This window comes from Halichoerus grypus, chromosome X (genome assembly GCF_964656455.1).
Source record: "Halichoerus grypus chromosome X, mHalGry1.hap1.1, whole genome shotgun sequence".
NCBI classification, from domain to species: Eukaryota; Metazoa; Chordata; class Mammalia; order Carnivora; family Phocidae; genus Halichoerus; species Halichoerus grypus.
In genome coordinates, this window is record NC_135727.1 from 107709739 (window position 1) to 107724534 (window position 14796).

At 37.4% G+C, this 14796-nt stretch overlaps 1 protein-coding gene across 2 annotated transcripts in view; it reads right to left on the bottom strand.

Moving 5' to 3' along the window:
• IL1RAPL1 (interleukin 1 receptor accessory protein like 1) overlaps positions 1 to 14796 on the bottom strand; it is a 1364983-nt gene that overhangs the window by 643200 nt on the left and 706987 nt on the right. For both annotated transcript variants that reach the window (XM_078065379.1, XM_078065380.1), the window contains one exon: positions 12616 to 12895. In XM_078065379.1, the coding sequence (XP_077921505.1) occupies positions 12616 to 12895 (280 nt within the window). The remainder of the gene's footprint in view (positions 1 to 12615; positions 12896 to 14796) is intronic.

The following is a 14796-nucleotide window of genomic DNA, read 5'->3' on the forward strand; positions in this document are numbered from 1 at the left end:
TCATGGAATTCAGTTAAGTTTTTAAAAACAGACTAACAGGTGGACCAAGAGAGAACCTAAAAAGTACCATAAACCTTTTCCCTTATTTATTCAAATGCATGTGGGGAAGCAATGATGTTGTAATTATGTTAATGGGTTTACTAGTGCAATGGCTTAAAGCCAAGGCAATTTTATTTTCAAGACCCTGAGACTATCTGATGAAAAAGTTTAGGTTTGTACTGGAAAAACATGAAGATGTGCTTCTTGCTATCTCCTTTCCTTTTATTTGTTTCCCATAACAACATCCAATTAGTCTCTCAACATCCTATCAAGCATTATCTATGATGTAATTTTAACTTACAAAAGTGATCTTGAATCTTTTTCTTTCCTTGTTATCCCTACCATTAATACTCTAACCTGAGGGGCGCCTGGGTGGCTCAGTCATTAAGCGGCTGCCTTCAGCTCAGGTCATGATCCCAGGGTCCCGGGATCGAGCCCCGCATCGGGCTCCCTGCTTGGCGGGAAGACTGCTTCTACCTCTCCCACTCCCCCTGCTTGTGTTCCCCCTCTCGCTGTGTCTCTCTATGTCAAATAAATAAAATCTTAAAAAAAAAAAATACTGTAACCTGAGTCCCCATCACTTGATGCCTCAATTATTGTAAAATCTCCTTGTCTGTATTCCATGTTCCAATTTCTCTAAACATTCATACAGTTGCTGCAAGATAATTCCAGAGAAATGCTTTGGCTTTCCATTCCTGCTTGACACTTGCCTGCCGTTTAAGTCTTAGCATCTGTTTTACATTCTTTACAGTCATCCTTCACACCATCATATACAAAACCCCATTTTCCAACAAAATGTATCTACTTATTCTGTTAGAAACAGACTACGCCTTTTTTCTTTGTTAATAACAGCAGCAGTTTCTATTGTTGCCTTAACAATTTGCAGTTTATCTGGCATTTTCTAGAACAGGGGTCAGCAAACTATGGCTGCAGGCCAATCCCATCCTATCACCTGTTTCCGCAAATAAAGTTTTATTGGAACACAGCCACACCCCTTTGTTTATGTATTGTCTATGGCTCTGGCTTGCTACAGCAGAGCTGAGTAGTTGCAATAAACACTATAGGGCCAGCAAAGCCTGCATTTTTTATCATATGGCCCTTTACAGAAAAAGTGTGCCAACCCCTGTTCTCGGTCATTATTTAATTTCTCTTGTAGTAGTCCTCATGAGACACTCCTAACAAAGAAAACTTTCTCCCTTACACTTTCCCTAGCCATGTGGTTATTTTTCAAAGTATTGCTCAAATCACAGGCCCTAATGAGCTCTTCTAAGAACAATCAGTCCTTTATTGTCTTTATTCATTGAGATTATTGTTCATGTTTTTTACTTGGGAACCATACACAAGATTAGACTTAGAAAAAGCCTTGGATAATCTTGGCTTCATATTCAACTTTTTCTTTTTAAAGATTTTATTTATTTATTCATGAGAAACAGAGAGAGAGAGAGACAGAGGCAGAGGGAGAAGCAGGCTCCCCGCGGAGCAGGGAGCCCGATGCAGGACTCGATCCCAGGACCCTGGGATCATGACCTGAGCCGAAGGCAGACGCTTAACCAACTGAACCACCCAGGCGTCCCTCAACTTTTTCTCTTATCCTAAACTTTGTTGATCAGTTGCTATCACTTTATTAGGTCTGTTCACTTTATCTTTACTTAGTGCACCATTAGTAGTTAGCTTTTCTTTGGAGAATAGTTTTTACAAATAAAAAATAATAATCACAGTATAAAACCATAACCACCAATAAAGTCTTTCTGGACTGTCAATGACCTGCGTGCCTGGCCTATAGTGTTTGAAATTTAAAAATTTCCTCATGATAATCACCAATTATGCTATATCATGGACTATCAGTAATGTTTGTAAAATATGATAAATGCACATGTTATATCCATGACTGAAAAGGGCTCATATAGTGATCAATTTTAACTAAAACGGAAAAAAAATAGAAAAAATACGTAAGAACTCAAAATTCAACTGTATATACCTAATTATTTTACAAATGTATCTTTTTTCACTGCCCTATTTATTTCATATTAATTTGATACTTTTTTGAGAGAATTTATAAGCCTCTGTCTTCCCTGAACATGATACCAACACCATTGATTTCAAAGAGTTCTCAAAGCTTTCTCTTTTATAGGACTTGGAAAGATAAGGCAAAGCTTTTCTTAATCCAGGGATCTAAGAAACCACCCCATTATCACTCCAGAAGAAATTATTTCATCTTCTTAGTAAAAAAAAAAAAAAAAAAAATCTGTAAAGTGAATAGGCAATCCACACAGCTCTTGGCTTTTACCTCCATAAAGTGTGTTTGTTGTTTCTGAAAAGAAAGCATTCAGAAAGAGCAATCTGGCTAATCATTGCCCCATTCAAAAATATTTTGATCCTTTAGGGTACACTTTCATGTCTTAAACATGCAAAAAAGGCCACACGTAGTATTGGTTCTATGTTGATCCATCACTTCAACATGATCTCTCTAAGCATTATTAGAATTATATAACTGGAAAATCTCTTTGAAGCCTGTTATTCCAAGAAACACATGTTCCCACAAAAAGAATAGAGAAAGTGTCTGATGTGCAGTTCTATAATTTCAATTCATCATCCATAAGAGATTCTTTATCCAGAAATGAAACCTTATTTTAAAGACTTTCAATTGTATGTGGATTTTTTTTAAAAGAACTAACTTATGTAGATTTAATTGCCTTTTTTATAACCTATAAATTACAGCTGATATTCTCAAGGGTATATTCTGGTTTCAATTAAGAGAGTAGTTTAACAATTAGGAAACCAAGATTGTAAAACTACTTTAGGTCCTTGGAACACATATACATATGATCATTAAAATTTCTGGGTAGGATATAAAACATTTATATAGACTTTGATTGTCCTGAACAAATTATAAAGATCCTTGGGATGTAAATGTTTAGGACTTTCTAAAATGATGACATTATTTATCCTATAATCCAAGAATGACTTGATTTTTAAGCAACAATCACATAAAATAATAAGAAGAATTAAAATTATATTCTTTCATACAGATTAAAATTAATGACTTAAATTATTTATATTATATTTATAATAGTTGTTGTGGGTCTTGCAGGCCTAACATATTATTACTTTTACCTGGTGAAAGGGAGGGTATATTATAGGGAGAGAATAAAATAAACTTTTTTGGAATACCAAAAATCATGATGTAGGATAAGCAGTTGATAATTTGTGTTAATTTCAGATAAGAAATGTGACAAAAAATAGAATTCTTTAATTCTCTCATGAAAAACCGTAGAAATCAGAAAATGGTGTGATTTTGGCTATAGCAGTATTTTCCACAAAGTATTCTAACAACACTAACCCCTAATTTTAATAACAGGAATTTTTTCATTCAGTAACTTTTCCTGAGTGCCTTCTCTGTGACAAATACTGTTTCAAATTGATTCTTAGGGGAAAACATATCAGTGATTGATAGTAAGTTTGGCATACAATGTGCTCTCTATCATCAAGAGAAGGTAGCTGAGAAGGTCTATGACGCATACCCCAAGACTAGCTAGGCAAAGGGGTGTCTACAAATCTTTGGTGCACTGTCTTTCAGAACTGTGAAGAGAACACCAAAGTAGAAAGCCCTTTGTCTTAAAGATATTCGTAGGTGTAGTTTCTGCTTAGTGGAGTGGATTACAATTTAATATGTAAAAAGCTCATAGCATTTTAAGGAACCATACTAGCTTATACTAAAAGAGACAGATATGGTGTGCCTGGGTGGCTCAATTGGTTAAGCATCCAACTCTTGATTTTGGCTCAGGTCATGATCTCAGGGTCATGGGATGGAGCTCTGCATCGGGCTCTGTGCTAGGCATGGAGCCTGCTTGAGATTCTCTCTCTTCCTTTCCCTCTGTCCCTCCCCCACCTAAAAAAAAAAAAAAAAAAAGAGACAGATACTATACCATATGTTAACTAACTTGAATTTAAATTAAATCTTAAAAGAAAAAAATAAAATAATAGAGACAGATAAAGCTCAAATCGAAAGAGGTCTCTGGGCCCTTTACTGTCTATGAAAAAGAAGAACATGAACCCAAGAGCCACAGAGAACCTCTCTCAATAAGCAGAACCGGGCCCTAATCAAAAAACTGGTAACACGGGCCCAGCTGGATTTGAGAACTGCTATGGGCCAGTGACTCCCATCCCCTTGCCTCCATTTCTAATGGGACTATTTGGTTATTTTCTCCCTGTGTGACCCTTGTATGTTCGGTCTGTGAGGGTTAGATAAGATGTCTCTGTAGCTCACAGAGCTTCAGATCAGGAGGAGCCACTAGAGCATTGCGCTCAGGGAACTAAGAATGAAGAACCTCTTTGACACCCAAAATTGATTTAGATAATGACATCCTAGGCTTGTAGCCTAACCCTGAGGCCATAACAAGACTCTGAGGGTCTTAGAAATGGGGTGAGTATACTTTGCATATATAAAGGGAGACAAAAGGGAGACTGCTAGACTGTTATTTTGGTGGTCCCACCAATAAAACACATACCTCATGGTATTCAAGCACTCATAAAGTCTCCTCCCATGTGAGCGCTAGAGCTGGTGAGAGGGATATTAGTAAGCATGATGTAAGCAGATGCTTGATAAGTGGTTATACCTTCGGAGTCACCAAATGTCTAGCTATCCTGCTGGTGGGAAAGCAGGAAAGATCATTTGAAGAAATGGAGGCCCTGAAAATTCATGCAGAGACAGGCTCAGGCAACCTTCCATTCTAGTTCATTCTAGCCTCAAGTGACTATGGGCAAAATCAGCAGAAGAACCATCCATCCAGCATGGTCCAGGCCACATTGCAGAATCATGCACAAATAAAATGGTTGCTGTTTTAAGCCACTTAGTTTTGGAGTGTCCCCTGCTCCCCAATAGGTAACTGAAGCAATGGTCTCTGGAGTAATTGGGAAAGGTAAAAAAATGGTAAACATACACTGCAACTTCTTCAAAAAATAATACATATTTTATATTAATATAATTAATAATAATATTATTCAGATAGGCAGTAAAAAAGTGAAATTTCAGATGAAGAACAAAGAGTGAAAGAGTAAAGAAAATTCATACTTTCATCTGCAAACAACAAACAGGGTGGTGACAACATAGCACAAGGTGCCCACAGAAAAAAACACCCAAGACGAGTCTGGAATGAAAGGTTGAAACTTGATTGTTAAGGGAAGTGTATACCAAACAAAGTCTTTGGACTTTGTTTTGCTGGGTAATAGGGCCCATCAAAGACTTTTAAGTAGAGAAATGAAATATCTCCACTGTAGACATTCTGCAGCAGTGTGGAGTGGTAAGTAAAATAGGAAAAAACTAGGGGCAGGGAAACCACTTAAAGCTCACTGCATTCATTGAAAGAGTAGAAATTGTTGTGCATAAAAATAAATTCAAAAGACTTTTCTAAGGTAGACTAGAGAAGTCTTGGTAAGCAATTAAGGCAAGGTGAGGAAGATGAAGAAAACAAGGATAAGTGATAACTTTCTACCTAGAGCTACTGGGAGGATGGTGATGTTATTTACTAAAAAAAGAAGGAAGCACCTTGAAGAGGAAGTAGGTTGGTTGAAGTAGATATTGAAATAAATTTGGGTACATTGTTGAATTCAATGTGTCTTGTGGACAAACAGGAAGAGAGGACTATTAGGAAATTGAAAGTATACTTTCTAGTGCTTGTGAAAACTTTTGGCATTACTTTTTGAGTCATCAATAAATAGGCTGTAAGTGAAAATATTGAATAAATAAGATCAGGGGCTATGATTCTCAAGCTGGCTATACAAGAGAATCATCTGATACCTGGATTTCACTGATCTGGAGTAATACACAGAAACTGATAGTTTTCAAAAGCTCCTCAGTTAATTCCAATATGCAGCTGAAGTTGAGAACTACTGCTGTAGAAGGATAAAGGGAAGAAGTTGTAGACAAAATTCTGGTAAACACTAACATTCAAGAAAAATTCAAAGGAAGAGGATCCTAAGGAAATTTACATAGCTATCTATCAGAGAACTAGGAGTAGAAGTGGTAAAGATCGGTATTAAGACAACCAAGAAAGACCCAGAGGATCTGGCAATTGTAAGTTCTGTGGCCCTTGCAAGTGAGGGTCAGCAGCACACTTTCACCAGGCCCTTGCAAGTGAAGTTTTCTGTGGCCCTTGCAAGTGAAGTTTTAATACAGTAATAAAGAAGTTAACCTGTCTTTCATCATCTCTACTCTATTAAACCCTTCCAATGAGTATTTCATTATTAAAATTTTCAGTTCCACAATTCCCATTTGTTTTTCTTTATATTTCTTTGTTGAAATTTTCAACTTTTTTTTTCATCTGTTTGAAGAGATTTTTTAGTGACTTGCTGAAGTATTCTTATGATGGTTGCTTTAAAATCCTTGTTGGATAATTCCAACATCTGATTCATCTCCATGTTGGTATCTGTTTTCTTTTCTCATTCATGTTGCAATTTTCATGACTCATGACCAGTGAGGGTTTTTTGATTATAGCCTACACATTTTAGATATTATGAAAATTTGGATACTATTTAATCTTTTTTTTTTTTTTTTTAAGTGCGCAATCCTGTTGAAATGTAAGATGAGGGCCGGGTGCTTATGTATGTTCAGAGGCCTCCTGAGCACGGCTGACACCTTCCTGGTGAAAGTGTGCTGCTGACCCACACAGCCTTGCTGCCTCCAGTCAGGGAGTGAGCTCACTTCCCTGACACCAGGGAAGGGACGGTGGGAAAATGGATACCAACGAAGCCTACTTCCCACCACCTCATTCTGCCTTGTTTAGGGTAGAAGCTTTGCTCCCCATTGAGCACCACTAATACCAGGAAAGAGGGATGAAGCCTAGCAGTGACCAGCCCTGCCTCACAGTGCCTCACAGAATCGCATTGCTCCTGGGTGGGGGTGGAGGCTCAAGTTGCCACTGGACCCCACTGACGCTACTCTTGCAGTGAAATGTAATTCTAGCCTAGTTCCACGGGGCGAAGGATAAAAGATCAGTCCCTCACTCAGGTGTGCTGACCCTACTCCAGCAGGGGGGATCATATTATTGCTGCCTGCTTCTGCCAGGCAGAGGATGGAAGATTAGCTCCTTACTAGGCCCTGCCAACATCATCTGGGGGGTCAAGTGGAACACTGTGGTCATGTCATTTCTTCAAGTCCTGAGGTCTCTAGACAATCCTTCTTTCCACCTTTCACAGACTTCCTATGCTTGTTTGCTGTGTTAGTTCCAGCCTTTTTAGTTGTAAGATGGAAGCCTGGGAGGAAAGGGGCTACTCCATCTTGGTGGAACTTGACTATATTCTACACTGTGATCACAGTATCTGTAACTAATGCATGCTTATTTTCTCTTATGTAATCTACTTGTGGGTAAAAACATTTTTTTAATCTTCGTAATCCTAGCATTAGCATATTAGTTCATGATCAAGAGATGTGTGTTATGGGGATGACTAAATAAATGGATTTCTCTAAGTACCTTATGATAGATGCTTAGTATGGACTTTCAATGAAAAGGAAGAGTTATTTAGTCTCTAAAGAGAACATTAAGACTTGGGCAAAGGAACTAGCTACTAGATAGAACATATTACAGGTATGTCATTTTAAAAAATATGTTTTCAGAAAGGAATTACACAAAAATCAATCACATTTCTAACAGCACTAACAATGTACATGTTGAAAATGAAATTAAAAAGATACTATCACAAATACACCAAAGAAAATGAAATACTGAGGTATAAATTTAACAAAATGTGTACACAATTTGTAGCTGAAAACTACAAAATGCTGATGAAGAAATCAAAGAAAGAAATCCTAAATAAATGGAGAGATCTGCTGCATTCAAAGATTAGGAGATTCAACATAGTAAAGATAACAATTTTCCTCCAATTGATTTATAGGTTTAATGTAATTCCTATCAATATTCCAGTAAAGTTTTTTGTAGACACAGACAATCTTATGCTAAAATTTACTTTAAAAGGAACAGGCACTACAGTAGCTAAAAAAATCTGGAAGAGAAGTATGAAGTGGGAGGAGTCATTCTAATTGATATTTGGTCCTACTTTATACCTATACTAACCAAAACACAGCAGTACTGGCACAGGGCTAGACACACAGACCAAAGGAGCAGAATAGAGAATCCAAAAATATAACCACACAAACATACCCAACTGATTTTGAATAAATGTGAAAAGGCAAGTCCATGGAGGAAGCGTAGCTTTTTCAACAAATGGTGCTGGAGCAACTGGACATCTATCTGAAAAGCTAAACCTTGACCTAAATAAACTTTACACTTTACACAAATATTAACTGAAAATGGATCACAAACAAATGTAAAACAATACAACTGTTGACAGAAAAGTTAGTTAAAAAAAACCAAAATTTTTAGGATCTAGGGCTAGACAAAGAGTTCTTATACTTCATACCACAAGTATGATCCATAAATAAAAAAATAATGAAATGAACTTCACTGCAAAAGATATTGTTAAGAGGATGAAAAGATAAACTACAGATTGACAGAAGGTATTTGGAAACTACATATCCAAAAAAGTACTATTATCTAGAATACATAAAGAATTCTCAAAACTTCACAGTAAGAACACAAATCATTGAATTAACAAACAGCAAAAGACCTAACAGACATTTCACTGAAGAGGAAAGAGAGATGGCAAATTAGCACATGAAAAGTGTCAAATACCTAGCCATTAGGGAAATACAAATTGAAACCACAGAGAGATATCAGGATACACTGATGGTGATGATAAAAAATAATGACAATACCAAATGCTGCAAGGCTGTGGAGAAACTGGATCACTCATAAATAGTACAGCTACTCTGGAAAATAGTTTGGCAGTTTCTTATATGACTACACATGCAACTACCATACAACCCAAATTCATTCTTGTGCATTTTTCCCAGAAAAGTGAAAACTTACGTTCACAAAAACATGTACACGAATGTCCACAGAAGCTTTCTTTTCAATAGCCAACAACTGGAAACAACCCAGATGTCTTTCAATGAGTGAATCAATACCATGGTAATGTCCATGCCGTGTAACACTACTCATCTTGGTAATGTCCATGCCGTGTAACACTACTCAGCAATAAACAGCAACAAATTATAGATACATGCAACAACTTGGAGAGATTTTAAAGGAATTATGCTGAGCGAACAATCCAATTCCAGAAGTTATATAATGTATCATTCCATTTAATAACATTTTTAATTAAAAAAATAGATATGGAAAAAAATATTATTGGTTGTCAGGGTTTGGGTTTAGATGGGAAAAAAGGTAGAAGGGACAACAAGAGGGATCATTGAGGTGACGGCAATGTTCTGTTTCTTGACTGTTTCAACGTCAAGACTTTGATCATGAGATTGTACGACAGTTGTGGAAAATGTTACCATCGAGGGAAACCAGGTAATGGATTCATAGGATCTCTTTATATATGCCTTGCAACTGAATATGAATCTACAATTACCTCAAAAATAAAAATTTCATTTTATTTTTATCTATCTATCTATCTATCTATCTATCTATCTATCTATCTAGAGAGAGAAAGCATGGGGGGGGCAGAGAGAGGCAGAGGGAAAGGGAGAGTGAGGATCTTAAGCAGGCTCCACACTGAGCAGGCTCCATCTCATGACCCCGAAATCATGACCTGAACCAAAATCAAGAGTCGGATTTTTAACCAAGAGAGCCACCCAAGCGCCCCCAAAATAAAAATTTTAGTAAAAAAATATGCTGCCAAACAACTTAGTACGTTACTATTATGGGGAGACATTAAAATACTTAAATGTGCACTGGCTAGCCCTGCATATGAAACTGCTGATAGGGCATAATTGAAGAGGGGGGTTAAAAATTGAGGGTTAAGACTACAAGAAAATTTTAGTTTTTTATAAGATAAACTTACTCCAAAGGAAAAGAGAGGAAATTGTTGTATAGCTCTCCTTCATTTACTTTTTCATGTAAAAATTTAAAAAAATGTTGGAAGGAGAAAATTGAGTAAAAAGCCAGGTAGCATGCAGCAAAGAATTATGTCGTATTATCGTGTCCCGAATAGATACCAAGAGAAGGGAGTAGGAAAGATACATTTTTTTAAGATTTTATTTATTTATTTGACAGAGAGAGACACAGCGAGAGAGGGAACACAAGCAGGGGGAGTGGGAGAGGGAGAAACAGGCTTCCCGCGGAGCAGGGAGCCCGATGTGGGGCTCGATCCCGGGACCCTGGGATCATGACCTGAGCCGAAGGCAGATGCTTAAATGACTGAGCCACCCAGGCGCCCCATTAGTAGGAAAGCTCTTGTTTGTTATGCTGATAGTAATCTTGAGATGTTCCCATTATTTATACCATTTAATTGTACATATACAGGTATAAATGCAAATTAGCTGTACATGGAAAGCCTTACTGTTAAACCTTTTCATTGATAAAGAACCAGAAAGACTAGAACATATGAGTACACGCTAACATTTTCAGACATCTAAAGTTCTTTGCAAGTGAATTATTTAAAAACTAATGGTGACGGTTTTGTGGTCTGAGAGCTAACAATGTGCCAATATATCAGCGACTCAAAAAACAGCCTTGAGCTCCCCTCACGCCAACACCAAGCAATGCTATTTAAACTGCTCATTTATAATGATTTTGAGTACTACTTTCCAAATTGAAAAAGTAAGCCATATCAACACTACCTTCAAATCAATCGGAATATTTTAATTCCAGTAAGAAGACTATCTTTTTCTGCAATTTACTGCTTTCTCTAGAATATTGCTTGACACATACAAAACTTTAAGGTGCACCTTCCATTAAAACGTAGCCATATGAACACATGGCAAATGTCACTGTTTTTGCAACTTTTCAACCTTTCATTCATTACTTCAACTATAAATTCAGGGACATGTTAATGTAATTTCTCAGAGCATTGGGTCACAGTGTGTATTTAAACACATCAAAGAACTGCAACTTCAGTGCTTTAGAAATTCAGATTACTAATGTGAACGCATCATTATTTTCTCATCAGCAATAAATAATGAAATGAAGTGTTAGAATATGGACATCCAGCTCAATTCTAATCTCAGATAAATGAGGACACACATTTGCCTATCTTGAAGAATCACCTCTACATGCATGAACAATCAGAAATAATGATTTTTTTTAAAAAAGAAACAATGAAATTAAATCAAATCACTATTAGTTAAGTGAGGAAAGCCAGTCCAAAGAATACTCTTTAACTGTACTAGTTTGGCAATTATTTGTCAATGTCATTACAAAATTTCTACTTCTAATAAGAGATATGTTTGACCATAAAAGGACTGGTAGGTACACCGTAAGGGAAAGAATAAGAGTTGCCAAAGGAATGATGCATTTGTCCTTTTGTAGTGCATCAGACATTTTTCCCAAGCACAATTTTATTTGCATTCATTTATATTTTCCAAAATTAACTTTAACCTGTACGTTGTTAATGTTAACAATTCCTACGTGGTTAAGAGTTAAGTTTAACTCTTAATTTGGCTCTGACCGATTTTAATGTCCTAACGCACCTGTGGCCATGACTCAGCATAAAGGTAACTCTTGCAGGGGAAAGTGAGGGGGAGGCATGATCCTCAAACAGTGGAGTGAGAGCTGCAGATCAGAGTTTCAGAAGTGAAAGTCCAATTTTGATTTGAAAAAGACACTGAGACCTCCTCCAAATTGAGAATCTATTGCATTAGATCTGGCTTAATTTCTCTTAATAAACCGAAAGACAAAGATTTAAGCACACCCTCTATATGCCTGCACCCTGCTTTGCCAATGCTTTTATAGTCTAATGACATCCACAATCATTCATGCAGGGTGTGATTCACAATCCATGAAGGGCCAAATACTTAAACTGAGATTTTTTTTAACTGCGAATGTGTTACATGAATACTGTTTCAGTGCATTATCATTAAGCAAACTACATATGTCTCTTCTACAAGCAGACAAAGACATATGGATGTGTGATGAGTTTCTTTGTGGATAAAGGCACAGCCTTTGTTAACAATTTTTCTTTGGCCCTGAGGGACCCAGGAAAATTTCTCTATTGACCCAGCACTTTTAGTTAACAAAATGATCCGGAACACAGCCTTTTTCCCTAACATGGCAATGCTGCCTTTGTCTTCTAGAGCACATACACATGTTTACCTAAATCATCTTTACAGATGTGTGTGAACCGGAGGTATCTGTGCTCTATTTGTCTGTGAAGGGCAATAACAAAATGTTACAACCCATTTAGTGATAAACTATGCATCCTTTCTGCAAGTCTTTGCTTACAATTTATTTGCAACATTTCACCTCCTCTATAAATTTTATTTCATAGTCTTTAGTAATTTCTGGCAACATAAGTAGATACCCAGATGGTATCTCTTTTCTCCATAAGCCAGAAATAATGTCTCAATATAAATTCCAATCCCATCTTTTTATGATTTAGGTTCTAAATTTTAGAAAGCAGCAACACAGACAAATATTGAGACAAAACCTTTAGGTGAAAGGAATAGCAGCAAAATTTAAGTATAAGAAAGCAGCATATGATTTAATTGATTCAGCAGTAATAGAATTAAAAGAATACCTGATGACACAGGCGTAAAGACCACTGTCCTGCAGTAGCGTTGGCCGAAACCAAATTGAGTCTTCTTCCTTGCTCATTCTACTTCCATCAAAGGCTATTGGCTCTTCAAAGTCTCCAGGACCAGAGCTTTTGTACCACATCAAACTGAGTCCAGCACTTTGGGCCAGGGAGTAATTTGCTCTGATATAACCATAAAAGAGTGCACATTTGATTCGAACAGGCTCTCCTACCAAAACTTGGTATTTCTTGATATCGACAGACCAATCTGTGCATCCATCAGCTATAGTGAACAAAAGAGAGAGAGAAAGAAAACATTAGAGAAAAAAGTGAACCAATTAGTTCATTCATTCATTTACTCATTCAACAAATATTTATTGGGCATCTGTACTGAGCCACATTCTACTCTAGGCATAGAGGATGCAGCAATGGATAAAACTCAGACGGGCACTGAGAAGTAGTTTACCCTGCTAATAAACAATATATTCATCACTTAGGTTGCTTCTGCTGCTGTTTATTCTAGTTTATGTCAGTGCAATTGATTGGTTATTGGTTTATTGCCTTTTACTCTAAATCCACTTTTTTTTTTGCTTGTTTTTTGACAATGGATCTGGGCCTTTGAAATATTTCTCTTTTGCTAGCTGGTACCACAGCTTTGTTAGTAGAGGGTTTTGGAGAGACAGTGAAGGAGGAAAGGGTTTTTCTCCCTGATTCCAGCAAGCTTCCTTGGAAGGTTCTTGCCGTGAGTGAGACTTCTCCAGCACCTGACACCTGCTTCTCCAGGATACAGCTTCTGTGTGCACAGTAGCGAGCAGCTTGGAGACTTTTTATCAGAGCTTCAGGCAAGGCACCTTCCCATGAAGAGCTTTCCCAGGCACCTCGGAAGGTGAATCTCTGTCAAGTTCCAGAGGGCAGATTTCCAACACATTCTGCCATTGTGGCACCTCAGTGATGTCTACTGTTCCGTAAGCCATGTACTTTGCTAGTAAGGTTTGGATCTCAGTTCTGGAGGTGGGGGGATGGAGGATGCTCTCTCGGCCATAGGGTTTTATAAAATGAGAGCAATTCTTCTAGTCTTTAGGGCTCTCTTTTGCTATGGACTGAATGTTTATGTCCTAAAATTCACGTTTACGACTTAACTCCAATGCGATTGTATTTGGAGGTGGGGTCTTTGGGAGATAGGTATGTTTAGATGAGGTCCTGAGGGCAGGGCCCTCATAAAGGGATTAGTGCTTTTATAAAGAACACCAGAAAGCTTCTCTCTCTCCCTCTGTCTCTTTCTCCCTTCTTCCCTCCCTCCCTTCCTCCATGGGATGGGGCTCACAGAGAAGAGGCCATGTGGGCACACAGTGGAAGGCAGCCATCTATAAGCCAGAAAGAGGGCTCTCAGTAGAAATCAAATCAGCTAGCATCTTGGTCTTAGACATCTCAGCCTCCGGAACCATGAGAAATAAATTTGTGTGTAAGCCTTCCAGGTTATGGTGATATGTTATGGCAGATTGAGAAGACTAATACATCTTTCTTTCTTACTAGCCAATCCTTTATCACTCCAATGCTCTGTTACATTTAATACTTCTTTATATAAACTTTCCTTCTTCAAATTGGTGTGTGTTTTATCTCTCTGATTGGACACTCAATGACAAAATCAAAAATAAATATTTTACAGCCAAATAAGGCAAAAAGAAATACAACAAAAGTAGGTCAACCTCCGGTAATGGTTTCACAGCCAGAGACAGAGGCAGACAGTCACTTTGCTCTGCTGGAAGCATCAATGGAAGTTTGAAATAGAAACCATGGTGGAAAATGTGGCTGATGGGGGTGGGGGCTGGTTGGGTTTTCTGGGTGTCCTGGAAGCACCACCTTCCAAATGGCATCTTGACACCATTTTTTTTAATCACACACGCACACAAAACAACAGGTCCCCACAAAACAGGTGTATCCCCATTATCATTATCATAGAGAAATGGTGTATTTCTTGCTTAGATGAATAATGTAGGATTCAAGAGAAGGAAAATAATCAAGATGAGAAGGAAGATGTGCATTACTAGAGCAAAGAAGACACATGACCTATAGAATTATCTACATTTCTTATCTTAAAATAATATCTAACATCTAATGAGCACTTAACTATGGCTGAGTTTACAGATTTTCATTTACCCTTCACAAAAATATCCATTAAGGCTT